Genomic DNA, 21131 nt, shown 5'->3' on the forward strand with positions numbered 1-21131 from the left:
CCGTCGCTGGCCTGGTGGAGCAGGTCTGCGATAACAAATCGATAGGTGATTGCTATCGATGGGCAGTCTAACGTGCGGGGGTGGTTTGTGTATCCACTAAGCGGAAAAGTGGGGATACCCAAGTAGACAATCGCTATTATCGATAGCACCCTGTCATCGATGGTTTGACGCAGCAGCCGAGGCGTATATTGTTAATAATATTATTGTTAAACGAGGCAGCACCCACACACTGTGCAATCGCAAACGGAGACAGAGCATCCAGAGCCACCAGCAGGATGAGCAGCCAGGGACACCACAAGATGCAGGGATGCGGGGGCGGTCTGTCCGGCGGCCTGCAGAATGCGGCATCCAGCGCCTCCGGCAAGAACGGCGGCGCCCAGGATCAGGAGTTCACCGACGAGATCGACCTGGGCGACCGCTTCTCGGCGGACATGGCCCGCCTGTGCATGAACGAGCGCTACGCGGACGTGGAGTTCATCGTCGAAGAGCAGCGCCTGCCCGCCCACCGTGTCGTCCTGGCCGCCCGCAGCGAGTACTTCCGGGCGCTGCTCTACGGCGGCATGGCCGAGACCACACAGCGCAAAATACCGCTGGAGGTGCCGCTGGACCCCTTTAAGGTCCTCCTGCGCTACATCTACTCGGGCACCCTGCTGCTGTCCACCCTGGACGAGGACTCCGTCATCGATGTGCTGGGCATGGCCAATCAGTACGGCTTCCAGGACCTGGAGATGGCCATCTCGAACTATCTGCGCCAGTATCTGGCACTCAACAATGTCTGCATGATACTGGACGCGGCGCGGCTCTACAACCTGGAGGAGCTTACCCAGGTGTGCCTCATGTTCATGGACCGCAATGCCGCCGAGCTGCTGCAGCACGACTCCTTCAAGACCCTGTCAAAGGTGGGTTTGAATCGTCTCGATAATAAGCATACAATACTTATGATAATCCTTTTAGGAATCGCTGGAGGAGGTGCTGCGACGCGACTGCTTCTTTGCCCCCGAGGTGCAGATCTTCCTGGCCGTGTGGAAGTGGAGCCGCTACAATCCCAACGTGGACATCCGTTCGGTTGTCAGCTTTGTCCGCCTGCCGCTGATGAACCTCGAGCACCTGCTGCAGGTGGTGCGTCCCTCGGGCATCCTGGATCCCGACAAGATACTCGACGCCATCGACGAGCGGAGCACCTCGAAGACTCTGCCCTACCGGGCGGCCCTCTGGCCGGAGGAGAACGTGGCCACGGCCAAGTTTCTGTCGCGCTGCATTCAGGGCGAGTGCCGCACCGCCCTGCTGGACGGCGATGTGACCACCTACGACATGGAGCACGGCTACACGCGCCACTGCATCACGGACAGCAACGATGCGGGCATTGTGGTCGAGCTGGGCACGCTCTGCATGATCAATCACATCCGCATGCTGCTCTGGGACAGCGACAGCCGGGCGTACTCGTACTTCGTCGAGGTGTCCGGCGACCAGCAGCATTGGGAGCGCGTGGTGGACTACAGCGACTACCACTGTCGCTCCTGGCAATACCTGTACTTCGCAGCGCGTCCCGTGAGATTCATCCGCCTGGTGGGCACCCAGAACACAGTAAACCGGGTAAGTTAACCACTCTTTGGGGTTATGACTCGTATATTTATCTTGAATTCAATCTCCCACGACTAGGTATTCCATGTGGTGGGTCTGGAGGCTATGCACACGGCCAAGGTGCCGCGGCTTGTTGACCATTTTGTGGCGCCCAAGGCGAACGTGGCCACCATCGAGATGAGCGCCATTGTGACGGACGGCGTGAGTCGCACTCGCAATGCCCTGATCAACGGAGATTATGTGCGCTATGACTGGGACTCGGGCTATACTTGCCACCAGTTGGGCAGCGGTGAGATCGTCGTCCGTCTGGGGCAGCCCTATCACGTCGGCTCCATGCGCCTGCTGCTGTGGGACTGCGATGACCGCACCTACAGCTTCTACATTGAAACCTCGACGAATCGCAAGGACTGGCAGATGGTGGTGGACCGACGCAACGACAAGGCACGCTCCTGGCAGAACTTTCATTTTACACCGCGCCCTGTCGTCTTTATCCGCATTGTGGGCACCCGGAACACAGCCAATGAGGTGAGATTTCGGCTTCAATTTTTGTGATTTCGTTACACTAAGTTTTTTCTTTCAGATCTTCCATTGCGTCCACCTGGAGTGTCCCACCCAGGACAAGGGTTACCTCAAGAAGATTGCCGACATGGAAAAGGAGAAGAAGGAAAAGGAGCGCGAGAAGGATAAGGCAGCCAAGGCTGAAGATGACAATATTGCCTCTACCTCGGCTTCCTCGTTGGTGGTCCTCGCCGAAAGTCCCTCCACCTCGACCGGCAGCCAAAGCGTCCTGAAGTCCACCCACTGGCCGCCTCAGACACAGTCTCCCAAACCGGAGCAGACCAAGGAAAGGGCAGCAGCCGCCTTGCCCGCAAATCCAACCAACTCCCCGTCCACCACGCCCATGCTGCCGGCTCCCCTCACTCCAGCCGTCTCCTCGCCCCTCAAGCGGGAGCGCACCGAGCCCACGAAGAGTCCGAATGCAAGTTCGAACGCCAGCCCCAGTCCCAGTCCAAGCAGCAATCCAAGTCCCAGCCAAAGTAGGAGCAGAAGCGAGAGCGCGGAGCCCGAGCCAGTGCCACCTCTGGTGGAGCTGGACACGAAGGAGTCGCGCTGAGCTGGGCACTGCAGCAGCAGCAGATTATGATGATATTTTGTACTTGAAATACTCCTGTGGTCAAACTGTTAAACCCCGGCAGACTGTGTGCTCCGCACCCTGTTAGTTGCGCTTAATTGTAGTTTTGCAGGCTGCGCTGCTCTTGTTATCTAGTCCTCCCCAGTGTCCACATCCCAAATCATTCGCATCGCTAGTTGTTTTTGCGCTCTTACCTTAATCTTTATATATGAAATTATATATGTGTGTATATTTTTGATTTATTGTGATCCAAAATGAGAATTCCTTTCGTTTGCAAGGCAGCCGAGTTATTTATGTTAAGCAACACCACTTAATTCTATGCACATACTTATCGCGAGTTCGAATCAGATTACACATATCTGATTTCGAGGAGCTGTACCAAAATTGTATACGATATCCGACCGGCGAGTCGGATTCTGTCCAGAGTTGTGTCCTGCGTCCTGTCCAATGTCCTTAACCAAAACAATCCAGTTGATCCGCAACTCATAGTCTAGGCTCCTCGAGCGGCCCAAAAAGTAAGCTCTATTTATTAGGCAAATTTTGTCATAGTTTGTACTGCACCCAAATAAAAGCTAACCAAAAAAAAGAGTGAATCGTGTTTGTGTCGGACTTCGGTGGCAATTATGATAGCAGGATGACTCGGTACTGATGACATGTGTAGCCAGCCCGCGGACAAGATCGTGATAAAGCCGAGGGCACACTAAATTACTGGGTAGTATTGGGAGAAGATGAAGGCCTTTTTGTTCCCAGCTGGCGAAGAACCAAGCAAAAATGCTTGAACAAAAAACACATCACATAATTTTTAACACAATATACACACATATTAATTATTTAATTATTATTAAAAAAAAAAAGTTTTGACTTTAAAAACTGTAGCAAATCTTCCAGTTGGAACCCACTGTGCGCAGCCCATGCCACCCACTGTTGCCCCAAAATCCACAATACCCTCCACAGTCAAGAAATTCCAACCACAGGCGACCCACGGCTGCTGCAGCGGCAGCCATAAAAGTAAAATCAGAACAATAAACCAGTTGCGAACATCGAACAGTGGGCGTCAAAGAGACAGAGAGAGGTAAAAATCCAGCCAGCGAAACGGAAAGAGATAGCAATCGAGCTGGTTAGCCGCAAGAAAAAATGCATTGCACACCTAACAACAAATTGACATTAAAAAAATTAAGAACTTTTTATCAAATACCTCCAAAATATTTTTAGCTATAGAAATTAATTAACTTGAGAAATCTTTATTTGAAAGGGAGTGTATCAGGATTTTTTAAAATTCAGATTTTCGACAAAAATGATAATTTTTTGATCGTAGCTTAGCCAAATCAAGGCGTATAATTGAAAGAAAGACTGTTTTGAAAAGCTTGCTAAACTTGCTAACCAGAGAAAAGTTTATTTTTGGACCTATTTTTTCATTATTTTTGGAGGTTAAGGTTTTTTTTATCGTAGTTCAATGTCCAATGTTGGTTGTAATGTTGAATGTTACATGTTGAATGTTACATGTTCAATGTTCAATGTTGGTTGTTACATGTTCAATGTTGGTTGTTACATGTTCAATGTTGGTTGTTACATGTTCAATGTTGGTTGTTACATGTTCAATGTTGGTTGTTACATGTTTAATGTTACATGTTGGTTATAGATTTATAAACGTTGCACATTGAAAGTTGCCTAAGTTCAATTAACACTTATATAAGGTTCATACCTGGATGCACTGCGTCCTGGAGTCCAGTTCCACCTCCATTCATATCCAGTGATCTGTCCAAGAGCACCATCACACACACACAAACACTCGCCGGAACTTCCGGTCAACTGATTTTTGGAGTAACCATAGCCCAGAGGTCATGTATTTCGAGCTAGAACCAGTTGGGAATTATAAGCACCCACAGAAGAAATTAATTTGTAATTAACATTTTCAATGACGTGGCCATTGTAAAATGTAAATATTACTACATAATTGCATCATTTAAGGTTATTTTTACAACATCAAACATTTAACATGTCTTGAGTTGTTAGTTGTATGTTTTCTGTTGAATGTTACATGTTGTATATAAGTTGAGTAATTTTGCATGTAAATATTACTTAATAATTGCAAAATGTAGGGTTTTTTCAACAAGAAACATTTAACCTGTTTACGTTGTGAGTTGGATACTCTATGTTGAATGTTGCATGTTGTATTACAAAAAATGAAAAAAAAATTTCAAAAATTAAATATTTCTTTAAGTGATGGGGATCGCAGAGCTTGCCAGCTGCTCAAAACAGTCGGTCTTTAGCTGTATGTCTTGATTTGGCTAAGTAACAAAAAAAAAACACAAAATCCACCGCTTTTTTTCTACAAATTCTGTATTTGAAAAAAAATACGATATTAATTATCGTTTCATTTCAAAAAAAGAAAATTTTCTCAAAAAATTAATTTTCCCTAAAGTTATGTGGATCGGTAACAGACAAAGCCAGCTGCTCAAATCAGTCAGTCTTTTTACTGTACGACTTGATAAAAAAAAACCACCCAAAAATTATTAGTTTTTCCAAAAGCTGGATTTAAAAAAAAATACGATGTAGCCCCTTACAAAAAATTAAAAATTTACTCAAAAAAAAGTATTACTTAAAGTGATTGGAATCGATAGCAGACGAAGCCAGTTGCTTAATACAGTTTTTTTCTTTTTATTGTACGACTTTATTTAAATGAAAACCGCTCAAAAAGGAGTATTTTTGTTTAAAATTTGAATTTTAGAAATTCCTGATATGAGTCCCTAAAAAAACGAGAAAATGGTAAAAAAAATTAAATTTTAAAGACAACAAAATTGTTAAAGGAAAATAATTAAAGTTAAATTTTTAAGACCTTCTATACATGTTATCTTTTTTTAAGTCCAATTTTTAAAATCTTAAATATAATAATTTTTAAAATCGAAAAATACCCATTTGTTATACATCCTTTTAAATATTTGACTCTGTGTTTCTTTCTGATTTTTCCCACAGACAAGCAGCAGGAGTTCGAATTCAAAAATAGATTTAAAAACAGATTGAATATATTTCTTGATATTCCTCAAAACAGACTTCATAGTTTTATATTTAAAAAAAATGTTATTAGAGGATTTTAGAGATTGAGAGATTTTTAAATCGTATTTTAAAAAAATATGAAGCGTTTTATATCTTTTTAAAGTACCTCCTATATTTAGAAAATTAAAAGTACACATAATTAAAAGCTATTAAAAAATATAATTTCTTTATCTTTTAAAAATCTCTCCAAATATTTTGCAGTTAGAAAAAAAAAACATTTTATAGTATACATTACTTTCTTACTTTATTATTATACTATTATATAACTTACGAACCCTTTTGAATTGAATGAATTAATTAAATTAATTTTTAATTAAAAAAACTTCTTATAGATTTAAAGTATATATATTTATCCCTTTACCTAGATAGATATTAGTATTTAATCTGTGAATGGTATTTTCTAATAATTTCTTCTCATCTTTTTTCGCTCCCACAGAGTAGAGAATTACTGACCAGTCTTATGATACCACCGACAACCTTTTTTAACGTTGACTACTCTGGAGGACCACTACGTCAAAGACAATCCGTTTTTTGGAAGGGGGTGATCAGGATTTTTTGAAATTCAGATATTCGCCAAAAATTACAATTTTTTGAATGTTTTTTGGTCGTAGCTTAGCCAAATCAAGGCGTAGAATCAAAAGAAAGACTGTTTTGGAAAGCTTGCTAAATTTCTTAACGATCTGCATCTCTTTTGGGAGAATTTATTTTTTGACCCAATTTTTCATTTTTTGGAAGGGGGTGTATCAGGGTTTTTTGAAATTCAGATTTTCGCCAAAAATTACAATTTTTTTTACTGTTTTTTGATCGTAGCTTAGCCAAATCAAGGCGTATAATTAAAAGAAAGACTGTTTTGGAAAGCTTGCTGAATTTCCTAACGATCTGCATCTCTTCCTGGAGAATTTATTTTTTGACCCAATTTTTCATTTTTTGGAAGGGGGTGATCAGGATTTTTTGAAATTCAGATATTCGCCAAAAATTACAATTTTTTGAATGTTTTTTGGTCGTAGCTTAGCCAAATCAAGGCGTAGAATCAAAAGAAAGACTGTTTTGGAAAGCTTGCTAAATTTCCTAACGATCTGCATCTCTTTTGGGAGAATTTATTTTTTGACCCAATTTTTCATTTTTTGGAAGGGGGTGTATCAGGGTTTTTTGAAATTCAGATTTTCGCCAAAAATTACAATTTTTTTTACTGTTTTTTGATCGTAGCTTAGCCAAATCAAGGCGTATAATTAAAAGAAAGACTGTTTTGGAAAGCTTGCTAAATTTCCTAACGATCTGCATCTCTTCCTGGAGAATTTATTTTTTGACCCAATTTTTCATTTTTTGGAAGGGGGTGATCAGGATTTTTTGAAATTCAGATATTCGCCAAAAATTACAATTTTTTGAATGTTTTTTTGTCGTAGCTTAGCCAAATCAAGGCGTAGAAGTAAAAGAAAGACTGTTTTGGAAAGCTTGCTGAATTTCCTAACGATCTGCTTTTTTTTGGAGAATTTATTTTTTGACCCAATTTTTCATTTTTTGGATGGGGGTGTATCAGGATTTTTTGAAATTCAGATTTTCGCCAAAAATTACAATTTTTTAATTGTTTTTTGATCGTAGCTTAGCTAAAGCAAGGCGTAGAAGTAAAAGAAAGACTGTTTTGGAAAGCTTGCTAAATTTCCTAACGATCTGCATCTCTTTTGGGAGAATTTATTTTTTGACCCAATTTTTCATTTTTTGGAAGGGGGTGTATCAGGATTTTTTGAAATTCAGATTTTCGCCAAAAATTACAATTTTTTTAATTGTTTTTTGATCGTAGCTTATCCAAATCAAGGCGTAGAAGTAAAAGAAAGACTGTTTTGGAAAGCTTGCTAAATTTCCTAACGATCTGCACCTCTTTTGGAAAAATTTATTTTTTGACCCAATTTTTCATTTTTTGGAAGGGGGTGTATCAGGATTTTTTGAAATTCAGATTTTCGCCAAAAATTACAATTTTTTTAATTGTTTTTTGATCGTAGCTTATCCAAATCAAGGCGTAGAAGTAAAAGAAAGACTGTTTTGGAAAGCTTGCTAAATTTCCTAACGATCTGCACCTCTTTTGGGAAAATTTATTTTTTGACCCAATTTTTCATTTTTTGGAAGGGGGTGTATCAGGATTTTTTGAAATTCAGATTTTCGCCAAAAATTACAATTTTTTTAATTGTTTTTTGATCGTAGCTTATCCAAATCAAGGCGTAGAAGTAAAAGAAAGACTGTTTTGGAAAGCTTGCTAAATTTGCTAACGATCTGCATCTCTTATTGGAAAATTTATTTTTTGACCCAATTTTTCATTTTTTGGAAGGGGGTGTATCAGGATTTTTTGAAATTCAGATTTTCGCCAAAAATTACAATTTTTTTAATTGTTTTTTGATCGTAGCTTATCCAAATCAAGGCGTAGAAGTAAAAGAAAGACTGTTTTGGAAAGCTTGCTAAATTTCCTAACGATCTGCACCTCTTTTGGAAAAATTTATTTTTTGACCCAATTTTTCATTTTTTGGAAGGGGGTGTATCAGGATTTTTTAAAATTCAGATTTTCGCCAAAAATTACAATTTTTTAATTGTTTTTTGATCGTAGCTTAGCTAAAGCAAGGCGTAGAAGTAAAAGAAAGACTGTTTTGGAAAGCTTGCTAAATTTCCTAACGATCTGCATCTCTTTTGGGAGAATTTATTTTTTGACCCAATTTTTCATTTTTTGGAAGGGGGTGTATCAGGATTTTTTGAAATTCAGATTTTCGCCAAAAATTACAATTTTTTTAATTGTTTTTTGATCGTAGCTTATCCAAATCAAGGCGTAGAAGTAAAAGAAAGACTGTTTTGGAAAGCTTGCTAAATTTGCTAACGATCTGCATCTCTTATTGGAAAATTTATTTTTTGACCCAATTTTTCATTTTTTGGAAGGGGGTGATCAGGATTTTTTGAAATTCAGATATTCGCCAAAAATTACAATTTTTTGAATGTTTTTTGGTCGTAGCTTAGCCAAATCAAGGCGTAGAAGTAAAAGAAAGACTGTTTTGGAAAGCTTGCTGAATTTCCTAACGATCTGCATCTCATTTGGGAGAATTTATTTTTTGACCCAATTTTTCATTTTTTGGAAGGGGGTGTATCAGGATTTTTTGAAATTCAGATTTTCGCAAAAAAATGCTCTGTGTAGGTTGAAGTTTGGTCCAAAAAAGCACCGAACTGTCCCACTGTGCGGTGGGTAAGAATCGGCGGCGCAGGCGCAGCAAACAAGTTTGCCCCCTGGGGGCGTTGGGTGGTGGAAGGTGGTTTTCTCGCAGGGGCGTCGTCAAAGGGCGCGCGCAACTAACTAAGCAAGAGACTAACTAGCTGGCTAACTGGCCGGGCTAAGCGGCCGAGTGGGAGAGCGAGCGGGCGAGAGCGAGAGTGAGCGGCGCAGCGCTCGGTTAACCGTTAGGCTGCAGCGGCGGCGGCAAGTTCAGTTCGCAGTTCAGTCGACAAGCGACCGCCGTGGACAAGAGTACGCCAGCAACCTCAGCGCAGCGCACGGACACATCTGACCTAGCTATAGCCCACCAGCAGATATACCTACACACTCAGTATATTTTAAAATCCGAAGCGCGCGAGGGCGTCACAAGTATTTCACAGATATATAGACATAGATATAGCCGCCGATCGGGCAGTGAACATACTTATAGATAGCCAAAGCGGTGGTTATTCTGTTCATCTTATTTTATTGTGACAACCGCGACAAGTGTTTAAAAATAGTTGCCCAGCTGAAACTCCCCCGCCTGCAAGTAAACTAAGCTAGAAAGAAGGAAAAACCAGCAGCAATATGGTCGAGACCGTGGTCACTGTCGAGCGCACAACAACAACGTCCACGAGCGGACCGCCCGGCGGGGCGAACCCGACCGTTGGCGGCGATGGCGGCTTCTGGAGCGCCATCCGCCTCAACATCGACTATTTCCGCACCATTCCGGGCATTATCAAACTCGTCCAGTTCGTAAGTACACTAAGCTCAGAAATGTCCCCAAAGAGTTCTACACAGGAAGAAAATTTGGGTGGAATACCAGAATATTTTCTATACCACATGGGTCTAAATACCATTTTCATGTATATAACAAATTTGACTTAAAGAAATATTTCAATGTTGCATATTATGAGGATTCATAGAACAAATTCTGGAATAGATTACTTGAAAATTTTTGAGTATGATCCACTTAATACTAGAATTTTTTTCTATACCATTTGAGTCGAAGATACCCATTTAACTTTTGTCTATATTTTGAAGATTTAACTTAATAAATATTTGAATTTTAAATGTATTAGGATTCAGACCTATTTCAAATAAATTTTTGGAATAGGATATTTCAAAGTTTAGAATATGTTCTCCTTTGTTTTTCATACCACACTATTTTCTATACCATTTTGTTTCAAAAACACACACTTTCCGTTTAGTCTACATTTTAAAGATATTGCTTAAATAATTATTTGAATGTTGAATGTATTAGGATTTTGCCTTACATATTAAACCCCAAACAAATTCAGGAATTTAAAAATTGTTGAATATGATCCACTTTTTTTTAATACCAGATTATATTCTATATCACTTGGCTCTGAATACAAACACGTTCATTTTACTGTATATTTTAAAGGCTTTCAATCGACTAGTAGTAGCATTTTATTGTAGAATTTATAAGGATTAAACCTTACATATTCCATTTCTAAAATAGGTTTTTTCAAAAATTCTAGATATGTTCTTTGGAACACAGCCAGATTTTGAAGTGTGTGAATTAAAATTTAATTTGTGGCTTTGATATTATGGAGCTGTAACATAAATCATTTGGTTTGTCAAGAACGTTAGAAATTATAAAGAAAATTAATTTTTCTGAGTGTCTGTGACCTGTTTAATGTTACGCTTTACTGCTAAGAGCTTTGGTAATCTTAATTTTGAAGAAATAGTTTGAAAAATAACCAAATGGCTGAATGATATTTTACTTGTTTTTAAAATTCCACTTAAAATTATTTTTATCGAGTGTTTCAGACCTGTTTAATGTTTCACTGTTAAGAGCTCTGTCATATTTCCTGTTTAATCCTATTTTTCAAGAATTTCCAGAAGTATTTCCTTGTTTGAAAAATAATAAAATAGCCCAAAGAAATATACAAAATTTCTTTTGTAATCTTAACTTTTGAGCGTTGAAGAACCTCAGAAAGGAAAAAAAAGCAAAATATAATACCCCACAGAACTGTTATCGTCATAAATTGAACCTTTTTATCTACAGTTTGCGTTTCCCCACCATGCTTTATCAAGATATCTGGGAACTTAAGAAAGCCTAGGCTCCCTCGATGTGTACTCAATTCTACAAATATGTACCAATAAGTGTATATTTTCCAGGGGTATGTCAGGATCTCATTAGACTTAAGGTAAGATAGGCGAAGAGACAGCTTGTGGGAACTGCAAACATGTGAGTCCAGGGCCATGTGGTCACTTGGTGGTACCATTGAACCCTGGTCTGCTAGACAGAAGTCAGACTCCATTTGGCCTGGTATTTGGAACTCTGAGTTTCCCACAGCCGCAATGGGCACAGCTGAAGTTGAGTGTGGGCGATGGATCGGCATTTACGCCAACACAAGATACTTGCGTACTATGGGTACTTTTGTATCTTAACTGTCTGTCAGGTGTAGAAAGTTTTGAGAGGGTATAAGCCTCCTTAAGAGCCCCTTTCCCCACCAAAGCCACCGCCTAATCAAGGTCAAAGGATACGGGTGCCGACAACTGGCGGGGCCCACATGAAAAATGCATTATTAAGCGTTCGTCAGTTGTCACAGAAAATCAATACTGAATAAGTAGGATATGGGGGAGTGGGTGGCTGGGGGGCAAAATCGCCGATACGATTACCATCGCCATAAACTGTCGGTTATAAGTGTTATTGATTTGCTGCCACAAACTTCTTGGATATGCCTTACCAACTTACTCCAAAAGACTTCTGAAAAATCACACTGATCCGGCATAAACCATCCGAAAACTTATCTCTCGCCTGCCTTGATGTCCCCAAATGGCCATTTATTTTTCGGTTCCCATTGTGGCTCTCTGTCAAATGGGATATTTTGGTGGCAACTAATCTTATCGGTCGCCTCTTGGCGATAGTCTGCTGATAGTCTCAGCGCAATATAAATATGTAAAAGTGCTCCACTTGGCGTTGCCACAACACAGGGCCACATAGATATTGTGGAACAAAAAAATGCACCTGCGAGGTTCCCAAAAGCGAATCGAATGGGTCTAAGCCTCTGAATAAATAAGTCGATAATTGACAATTATCAAATTATCATCAATTTCAACTTCTTAGCCAGGATGGGACATTAAGTGGCTTTGCTTTTATGGGACTACAAGGATAATAGTAAAACTATATTATACAAAATTGAATATAACATAATATATTATACGTTGTTTTTTTTTAATTTTCTTAAAACAATTGTAGAATAAGTTTTATGATGACAAATTATTATTATAGACATTTAAATGTGAAAGGGTGTTCCATAATATCTTGGGTTATATTTAAAAAAATATATTTTTAAAGAAGTATGGGAAAAAGAAAAGTCTAAAAACAATTAAATGTGATATGGTATCGTGTAACATCTTAAAGGTATTTATTATTTTTCTTAGGGCGGTTCCAAATTATATTATGATTATTAGGATCATAAAATTATTTTATGGTATCCTATAATATCTTGGGCTATTAACATATGTTCAACATTTTTGAACCAATAAAACTGTTATCAACACTTCTATATGGTATAATATGATAGGTATCCTATACGATCTTGGGTTATCTATTGTTTTAAACATTTTGAAAGTAAAAAGAAAACTGTTATTAGCACTATAATACTGTATATATACCGTACTATTATCGACCGTGACTCATTTTAGCCAATTTAGTGGATAGATGGAAAATTGGCTAATCGACGTTACTCATACGCCGCGTTGTCCGAGCGAAGCGGGTGATAATGGGACGACCACCTGTGCGATCGTCGAGAAGGAGGGCACACTCGGTAGCCCGGTGATAAGGCAGTCTGATGCCTGACACCTGACCGCCGCCTGCTAGTTTGCCCAGGCTCATTACTCATCCGCCCCTGGGTCCCGACTCGAAAAACCCCCGAAACTCTCAAACTTTTCGGGGCTGCAAACCAATTTGTCGAATCCTATCGGCCATATCTTATCGCCCCGCCCTGGCAATTAGCATTTCGGACCCTGAACGGCCTGAATGCATACATATATGTACATGGTACACTGTACATAAATGTATATACTATGTGTATACAAACACATTTATGTGTGCACTCCATGGCCAAGTGTGTGCTCTATATACACACACACACCAAAAACATATATGCAAATCGCAAAGAGAACGATTTATTATTAAGTTTTGTTGGTCTCGGTCCCTGCCTTTGAGAACTTTTTATAATAGCGCAATTACGTAAGATATTTTGGAAGCTGTCGGACCGTGTGGCAGACAACAATGTTTGGCATTATTGTCGTGGATTTCAATTTTAATGTTCTCGCCAAAAGCGGAAACTATGACACACATACGGTGTCATTCAAGAAATTCTTACCACAAACCGCGGGGGCGGGATCGGAATTGGAAATCGAATCGGAACCGGGGAATCGACGCTTTACACAGTGGCTGCTGTTTGTTGGTGGTTTGGAGAATGCGATCGATCGTCATGGCATCCATTCGCCGATGGTACAGTACGTTTCATTAGCGTAAACTCCCTTTTTTTCTCATACCAAAGCCCTTTAATTCATAAAAAATTTAAATTGATTTAGTATTCAATTGAGATTTTCCTAACTGTAGATCACAAAAATTACGAGTAGTATGGGATTATAGGAGTATAGTATTTACTACAATATGAGAATATTATATCATTTTTAAAAACAATAATTTCATATTAAATTCGAGTTCTTAAAACTTAAAATTAACGATAGTTCTTGAAAGTAACAAAGAACCGAAATGGATGAAAAACATAGCATCGATAGATTTACGTTTTTATCGGTGTAGGCTATCCATTTCCTTTCCTTTCTAAACATTTCAAGTAATTGTGTCTAGGCTGTGAATCGTATCATAAATATCACACATAATTTAAAAAATAAAAAGAATAATACCGTATCATAATAAAAAGAATATTAAATAAGCTAAGGAGCCGGTTGGTGAATAGAAAACCCCTATTAAAGAGATTTAAACGCTTTGCAGAAGAGATGCAAACTTATGACCCTCAAGTCCAAGTTCAAGTTATTAACCAAAAAATCGAACTTACTTATGACGAGGATGAAAGTGATGAGGAGGATGATGTGATATTTATCTGTGACTCAACGGATCCGGTGCTTTATGTAGACTTAACGCAAAGTGACTCTGAATAAGATGGTAAATGTAATTGGTTAACTGCTTTCTTAGCTTCATTTTATTGGGACAACTCATGCGGTACGCTGTACGTGTGCGGCAGAGGCTGAGAGGCAGAACTCAGTTACATGCGGTTGGGCTTACAGCTGAGAAACGCACTGTACTGCACATAGCTTTGCAAATTCTCGTTTGTATATCGTGTGCTTATGTACACTTTAGGTAATTGACGCTGACTAAGTGTACTGCGCTCTGAAAAGTGAGCTCATCTTTGAAGCTACGTCTTGGCCCTGTTAATAGATTGTCAACAATTGATATTTATTTGCTTTATATATATTTAGTTAGCATTACGTTAACGTATGTAAGTACGTCTATATATTAGGCATAATGATATTTTATTGATCATTCTATACTCAGGAAGTATCAATGGTATATGTGTTATACTCGTATTTATACCTTAACCACAAAAACCAAAACTGACAGAGAATTAGTTTCAATGCTTATAAGCATTGATACGTATAAGAAACTTACACTGATCTGACTCACATATAAATGTAATTTACAATTTTGATAAAATAGAGTTAGATTTAGTCTTCTAAAAATTTGAAAGAAATATTTCACAGACAAAATCAGTTTTTAGCACAAACCTACACTATAACCAAAATATTTGAATCATGCCTTAATACTTTAACATGCACAGAGAGAAAATAATGCTCTTGAATCTATTTGAATTAGTTGTATTTGCATTGTTTAACTAATTTTAAAGAACGAATGTTCTCAATTCAAGAATACTTGAGTATTTCTCTCCTTGTGTTTGTAGTTTAAGCTCAAATGGCTCTTGATTTTTCCCTATGCAGCCACTGAAACTTCCCAGACAGCAGACGCTTCTAGGGACCCAGACCGTATAATCGGAGGTCAAGAACTAGATCCATTTCAGTGGCGTTTCGCGTCATTGATTGCACTGAAAAAGTACATTATTATGTTGGGTCCCTCTGATCGATATACTTTGATGCATCCGCTCTCTACGCACCATTTCATGCTCCACAAGGCAAATTGCTCGTAAAAACTATATGTACAAGGCTATACCTTAAACCAAACTACAATTTTTATTGGGATAAACTTTCGAAAGGCGGAAACCTCCAATCATTTAGCATAAAATTCTTAATTCAACTAGATCTAGATTTTTTGTTTACAATATTTCTCGAAAAAGAAATGTTTTTCTTTAAGAAATCAGTACAATTGTTCGTAATCAGAGTGCCAGAAAGTCTAAAAATGATGTGAGTTCGGAGACACCTACATTCAAGGCGACATCAACTATGTATAAAAGATTCCACCAGTAAACACAGAATATATATAAATTTATATACAAATCTTTTGTCGTTAAAAATACCTATATGTGCACACAAGTACGTATAAGAAAGCCAACCATAAATTATGTTTAGAAGAGATAAAATTCATATTATACTCAGACAGATTTCTTTCTTTTATTTTTGAGAAATGACGCAAACTTGTGTGTTGCAACAAAAATCAGCCACTGACGGGTCAAGATCAAATTTAAGAATGAAAATAAAGAATGAACACCTCTCAAATATGTGGGAATGCAAGCCAAGATCAGCAAATTGCTGACAGTTCAATCAACCTTTGATTTGCTGCTGCTGTTAGTTAATTGTTTGTCAGACGGCAAACAAAAAACAAAGCATAAAAACAAAGGGGAGATACCAGCAAGAGCAAACGACACAACAAGTTGCCGTCAACAGGTCGCTTTTGGCCTGGCCACAACTTTCAGCTTTCACTTTTCGTGTACCTTTTGTTTTAGCCAAAACTGAAGTCTACCACGCGCGCACCTGCTTGTTTTCATTTTTTCTTGTTGTTTGTTTTGTTTTGTTTTTATTTTATTTGTCATTTTTTGCTGGTGTCACCAAAAGCTTATTGCTTTTTAATTGCCCCAAGAACCACGTCACCTTAGTTCAGGTGGAAGGAGAATGTGTGTCATCGCCGCCTGTCAGCCAGGGTTAAGTTCTCAGGGTACTTAACCCACCAAATCACCCTGCGAATTTGCCTGAATTTCGATAAGGTTCTCAAAACTGACTTACAAATGAATCTATTTCTTCAAAAGTTTAATAATTTGAGTCATTGAAGTGTTATATATATGTTTAAGTACTAATCACTTTTGAGATATTACAAATAGTACTTGAAATATTATAAAGAAGAGTACTATATGATATCTAGAATAAACTAAAATTTTGGTGAGGTTTAGACTTAGTTAACTTTTACTTTCGGTTTGTAACCCTTTTTAATTTGTATTATTAGGTAAACCTAGTTAAAATCGCAAGATATTTTTAATATTTGGAGACACTCGTTTGAGTTCACCGCTTAATTAGACGGAAAACAATCTTCGTTGCTCAGCACAGCCATTTCATTCATGGTGTGCACTCAATTAAAGGTGACATCACGACATCTCCCTCCAAATTCTGAGTCAAAACATGGCCTTGAAGAGGCGCCCGTCAATTGGAGATCACGATCTGGGTGATCATTGAGCAAAATTACAATTCTATAAGAGTTTTTAGCTGGGAAAGACTACAATTCTTAACATAGGAAAATATTTAAAATATATGTGTCTACAAAACTTTAAAGATTGATTGATTATCATGTCATTATGTAATTTTTTTGTACTTTAAAAAAAACTACATATACTACCAATAGATGATCATATAAGAGAATTCTATTATTATTTAAAACTACTTTTTAAATCTTCCATTAAGTATTATATACTAGTTATATATAATATGATATAATTATTATATACTTCAAAAACTTGACCTACAAGCCTTCAAAAACTTATTTATACATTTATTTAAGATCAATAGATCGGATGGGTACTATGAATTTACAATCTTATGATGGTTTTTTCTTGATCAGTTTATCAAATATCAATAGATCAAACGAGAACCATTTCATAAAAATTATCTTACAATCTTAAATCGAATACTTACATTATTTAGGTGATGCTTAGTTATATTATGACCTAGTACTTACGAATATTTCCCATTTCCTCCAACTTTGCAGGTGCTGGGCATCATCTGCATGGCTCTGGCGGCCCCTCCCCTAACCTCAGCCACCTCCTTCTTCATGTTCGTCATCGTTATTTCGTTTATTATCACCATTCTGCTCATCGCCGCCTACTTCCTGGGCATTCGGGAGGCCTCCAACGTCGCTGTCAATTGGATATTCTCGGTGAGTCTGGAATCAGAGGTCACTACCATGAGTATTACTAAACTTACCCCTCCATCCTCGCCAAACAGGAACTGATCACCACCGCCGTGCTGACGCTGCTCTACTTCATTGGATTCATCGTGCAGCTGGCCAGGTGGTCGGATGCCACAGGCAAGGGTTCCGGTTCCAACACTGCCGCCGGAGTCTTTGGCCTCTTCAATTTCCTAGCCTACGCGGCGGGCACGTACTTCCTGTTCCTCGCCCACAGATCCGGAGCCACACACTAAGTCCACCCCAACTCAATGCTGGATCTAAGCCTAGTTTAATTTCTAATTGTTTACAAATTAAGTGCAGTTCGCGTCTATGTTACTTTGTCTCTTTTTTTTTGGGGGGCCATCATATTTTGGTCTTTTGTTAATTTATACGAAAGCGACGCAGGACGTGCGTTCAGCTGGATGGAAGGTGTAGCCTTTCTCGACCTGATGTGTTTTTAATGTTACTTTAAATGTCTAACTAACGTCTAAGCTAAAACCCACCCGCACACAAACACATCTGCGTAAACGAGTAGGGTGGGAGGCCCAATGAAACAGAATTCTACTTCAAAATACACATAGTCCATCAGGTCTTGTATACAATGTTGTGTTTCTACGATTTCTTTAAAACACATTTTGTTTTCGATTTGTTTTGAGATAAAATATGCAGATATTAAAACAATTATGATTGAATAAATTTCGTTGAAGACTACACTTTCTATTGTTCAGTCTCTGCTTGGAGAAAGCTTGACATTTTTAAAATCTTGGTGAAAAGCGGCCCACCCTAGTCACGACACACACTTGCACCAAATACAAGAGCGCAACAAAGATTTAAGTTGAATAAATTATTTGTATTTTCTCAACCACTGCCGAAGAACACTACTGAGATGAGGGGCAGCCTCCCGGCCATCCAGCCATCCTGCCACCGATCAAATCGTTCAATTTTGCTGAGGCCCCCCTATCTACTGGGGCCCCTGGGGTCCAAGTCGTCCTCCTCCATGAAGGGATGAAATCGGTGAGCTGACGGTGGGATGGTGAGCAGGTGCGCCGGCGCCATCGCGGTGTGCTATTTGGTGGGGTGGTGCTGCTATGCGGTGGTGGCCGAATGGGCTCACCACAAACGGCCGGACATCGGGGCTAAAAGTACTTCTTCATCTCGTCGTAGATCGCGAGAACCAGGGCGCCGCCCGTGCCGCGGATGATGTTCGAGAGGGCGCCCTTGAAGAAGGCGCCGGCGCCCTCCTGCTTGGCAATCACCACCCAGCAGTGGGCCGTGTTCTTGTAGATCATCTCCGACTTCTTCAGGCCTGACTGCATCATCATGCGACGGCGCACCGTGTCGAAGGGATACGAGGCAATGCCGGCCACGGTGGTGACCACCTGGGCGATGGCCCAGCTCACGTAGAAGGGAGTGCTCTTGGGGTTCGGCAGGAAGTCGCGGCACGTGTCGTAGAACCCAAAGTAGGCTGCGCGGTAGATGATGATGCCCTGCACCGAGACGATGAAGCCGCGGTACAGGCCAATGGGGCCGTCACTCTTTATCACCTTCATCAGGCAGTCGATCAGGCCGTTGAACTCCCGACTGCCGCCCTTGCCCACGTCGGCGGCCAAGCTGGGGGGAGACAGGAAGATGGTGTTATTATCGGAAAGTAACAAAGAATTACTAATCTAATTGCATAGTTACTTCACACTAATGAAGTTATCTTTATAAATGGATCAGAACTCAAAAATTTAACCTTGGGATTTTAGGAATATTTAAAAAATCTAGTTTAACAACAAAAAGTTATAAATCCACATTCATAATTACTTCATCCTAAAGGAATTATCTTTATAATTTAATAGGAATTCAGAACCTAATACTATATATTTTAGGAATAATAGGTAATAAAAGGTTCCAGTTTACTAACAAATTTTTATAAAACAAAATACTTATTACTTTCCCATAATGGGGTTATCTTTATAGATTCTTTTTTTAAGGATTCCAGTTTAATGGAAAAAATAGATGAATAATTTTGCTATAATTAAACTATTTTTATAAATAGAAAAGCATTAAAGCTTTATTTGAAAACGTTTTTTCTTAGGAAGTTAGTAAAACTATTGGCCCTTTACTTTATATGTCTCTTAAATATCAATAAACAAAAACTGAATTTATTTATATACTGAATATATACAGGCTCTAAAAATAATTAGCAAGCTATGTGATATGCCTACCACTCTCACTATTTACATACGCAAATCAGATAAAACTGCCATTAGGGTTTATATAATATAGGAAAGTTGTGTTGTGTATGGTAATTAGGTAAGTGTAGTTAATAGCAAAACTAATTTGATAGTTAAATATATATGAAAGGCAAATGTTTGCCTTGATATGTAAAAGTAAATGAACTTCATGTTATGACAGTCGCCAGAAAATGTAAGAATCCCAACTCACCGGGTTCGGGCAAAGTCAAGGGGATAAACGAAGCACAGGGATGTGGCGCCTGCTGCACCGCCGGAGGCCAAGTTGCCTGCAAAGTGGCGCCAGAACTGCTTGTGCTTGTCCACGCCTCCAAGGAAGACCTTTGGGATTGAAATATTAAATATACATATGTATTTTAAGATGAAATAAAGAATGCCAGCGAAACCCACCGATTTGTACACATCCTTGAAGGCAAAGTTGAGGGCCTGCGTGGGGAAGTAGCGTATCACGTTGGCCAGGTTGCCGCGCCAGAAGGACGAGAAGCCCTGCTCCTTGGGAATGCGCACGAAGCAGTCGACGATGCCCTTGTACCGCTGGTCGGCCGCGATCTGCTTGGACACCTCCTGCACCTGCAGGATGAGCTTCACCCGCTCGATGGGCGCCACCGCCGTCTTGGCAATCGCCGCCGAAACGCCGCCCATCATGAAGTCCATGAGGAAGGACTTGAGGTCGCCCTTGCCATGTCCGCCGCCACCGCCTTCATCGCCCATGTTGGATTATTGTTCGCTTGATGTTAAAACGATTCCGATTGGCATCAACGTTTGGTAAAAAGAATAAAAACCGATTTCACTTTTTGCAACTGATAATTTTGATTCAACAACGAACGAGACCTGAACTGATATGGGCTATCAAAGTTCTGAGCCCGTTCGGGAGGTTGACAGGCGATATGATTGGCCTGGCCAACTTGGAGCTACAATTTTGAACTTCCCCTCGTAGTAAAATAAAGAGTTAAAGGCACAGCAAATCCCTCGATAAACAAAAGCGATTCAATATTTTTAAGAACCCAGTCTAAATGCAACCTGATATATCAATAAATGTTTTTTTAAAAAATTTAAGTGGAAATATAAAGTTCGTACAAATTTAAAAAAATTCTATGCGATTCTCTGCTTCAAAACTAAGTAATTTACTAAATTGTATTAATCAAAAATAATGCAATAACCTCCGCTGAATTTAACGCCAAATAACTTTAGTTGCGATTAAAATTGCATCAAAACCAGAAAATAAATAAATTTAAAAAATAAGGGGAATAAATAAATAATAAAAAAGAAATAAAATATAAATAAATAATCAAAAAAGAAATAAAATATAAATATTTAAATAAAAATAAAATATAAATAAAAAAGAAATAAAATATAAATAAAAAGGAAATAAAATATAAATAAATAAAATATAAATAAACAAATAAAATATAAATAAAGAAATAAAATATAAATATAAATAAGTAAATAAACTAAAAATAATATATAAATTAAGAAACAATAAGGAAATATGTAAAGAAGTAAACAAATATA

At 39.0% G+C, this 21131-nt stretch overlaps 3 protein-coding genes across 4 annotated transcripts; 2 read left to right on the plus strand and 1 right to left on the minus strand.

Annotated features, from left to right (window-relative positions):
• On the plus strand, positions 1-3302 carry LOC108025741 (BTB/POZ domain-containing protein 9). Its single transcript, XM_017096329.3, has 4 exons — positions 1-899; positions 955-1593; positions 1660-2106; positions 2162-3302. Exons 1-4 carry the CDS (start codon positions 276-278, stop codon positions 2693-2695), a joined length of 2244 nt encoding a protein of 747 aa, XP_016951818.1. The 5' UTR covers positions 1-275; the 3' UTR covers positions 2696-3302.
• A 5921-nt stretch (positions 3303-9223) lies between these two features.
• Positions 9224-18244, plus strand: LOC108025743 (uncharacterized). Of its 2 annotated transcripts, none has more exons than XM_017096331.3 (3): positions 9224-9746; positions 17203-17370; positions 17439-18244. In XM_017096331.3, the coding sequence occupies exons 1-3, from the start codon at positions 9579-9581 to the stop codon at positions 17634-17636; spliced, it is 534 nt and encodes a 177-aa protein (XP_016951820.1). In that variant the 5' UTR covers positions 9224-9578; the 3' UTR covers positions 17637-18244. The 2 variants fall into 2 exon arrangements, with proteins under 2 accessions (XP_016951820.1, XP_050745506.1); XM_050889549.1 differs by lacking the exon at positions 9224-9746 and adding an exon at positions 13834-14163.
• Positions 18212-20494, minus strand: LOC108025742 (ADP,ATP carrier protein). The gene is made up of 3 exons (XM_017096330.3): positions 20010-20494; positions 19813-19940; positions 18212-18993 (listed from the first exon to the last, which is right to left on the minus strand). Exons 1-3 carry the CDS (start codon positions 20328-20330, stop codon positions 18519-18521), a joined length of 924 nt encoding a protein of 307 aa, XP_016951819.1. The 5' UTR covers positions 20331-20494; the 3' UTR covers positions 18212-18518.
• Between the last annotated feature and the right edge of the window lie 637 nt (positions 20495-21131).

Source organism: Drosophila biarmipes, chromosome X, assembly GCF_025231255.1.
Source record: "Drosophila biarmipes strain raj3 chromosome X, RU_DBia_V1.1, whole genome shotgun sequence".
NCBI classification, from domain to species: domain Eukaryota; kingdom Metazoa; phylum Arthropoda; class Insecta; order Diptera; family Drosophilidae; genus Drosophila; species Drosophila biarmipes.

Bases quoted from the DNA above. Each gene is read 5' to 3' on its own strand.
- LOC108025741 (XM_017096329.3), top strand. From the start codon at position 276: ATGAGCAGCCAGGGACACCACAAGATGCAGGGATGCGGGGGCGGTCTG. The intron at 900-954 runs GTGGGTTTGAAT...TAATCCTTTTAG, and splicing joins CCTTCAAGACCCTGTCAAAG to GAATCGCTGGAGGAGGTGCT. The intron at 1,594-1,659 runs GTAAGTTAACCA...TCCCACGACTAG, and splicing joins CCCAGAACACAGTAAACCGG to GTATTCCATGTGGTGGGTCT.
- LOC108025743 (XM_017096331.3), top strand. From the start codon at position 9,579: ATGGTCGAGACCGTGGTCACTGTCGAGCGCACAACAACAACGTCCACG. The intron at 9,747-17,202 runs GTAAGTACACTA...CCAACTTTGCAG, and splicing joins TTATCAAACTCGTCCAGTTC to GTGCTGGGCATCATCTGCAT. The intron at 17,371-17,438 runs GTGAGTCTGGAA...CTCGCCAAACAG, and splicing joins CTGTCAATTGGATATTCTCG to GAACTGATCACCACCGCCGT.
- LOC108025742 (XM_017096330.3), bottom strand. From the start codon at position 20,330: ATGGGCGATGAAGGCGGTGGCGGCGGACATGGCAAGGGCGACCTCAAG. The intron at 19,941-20,009 runs GTGGGTTTCGCT...TCAATCCCAAAG, and splicing joins TCAAGGATGTGTACAAATCG to GTCTTCCTTGGAGGCGTGGA. The intron at 18,994-19,812 runs GTGAGTTGGGAT...GTCTCCCCCCAG, and splicing joins CTTGACTTTGCCCGAACCCG to CTTGGCCGCCGACGTGGGCA.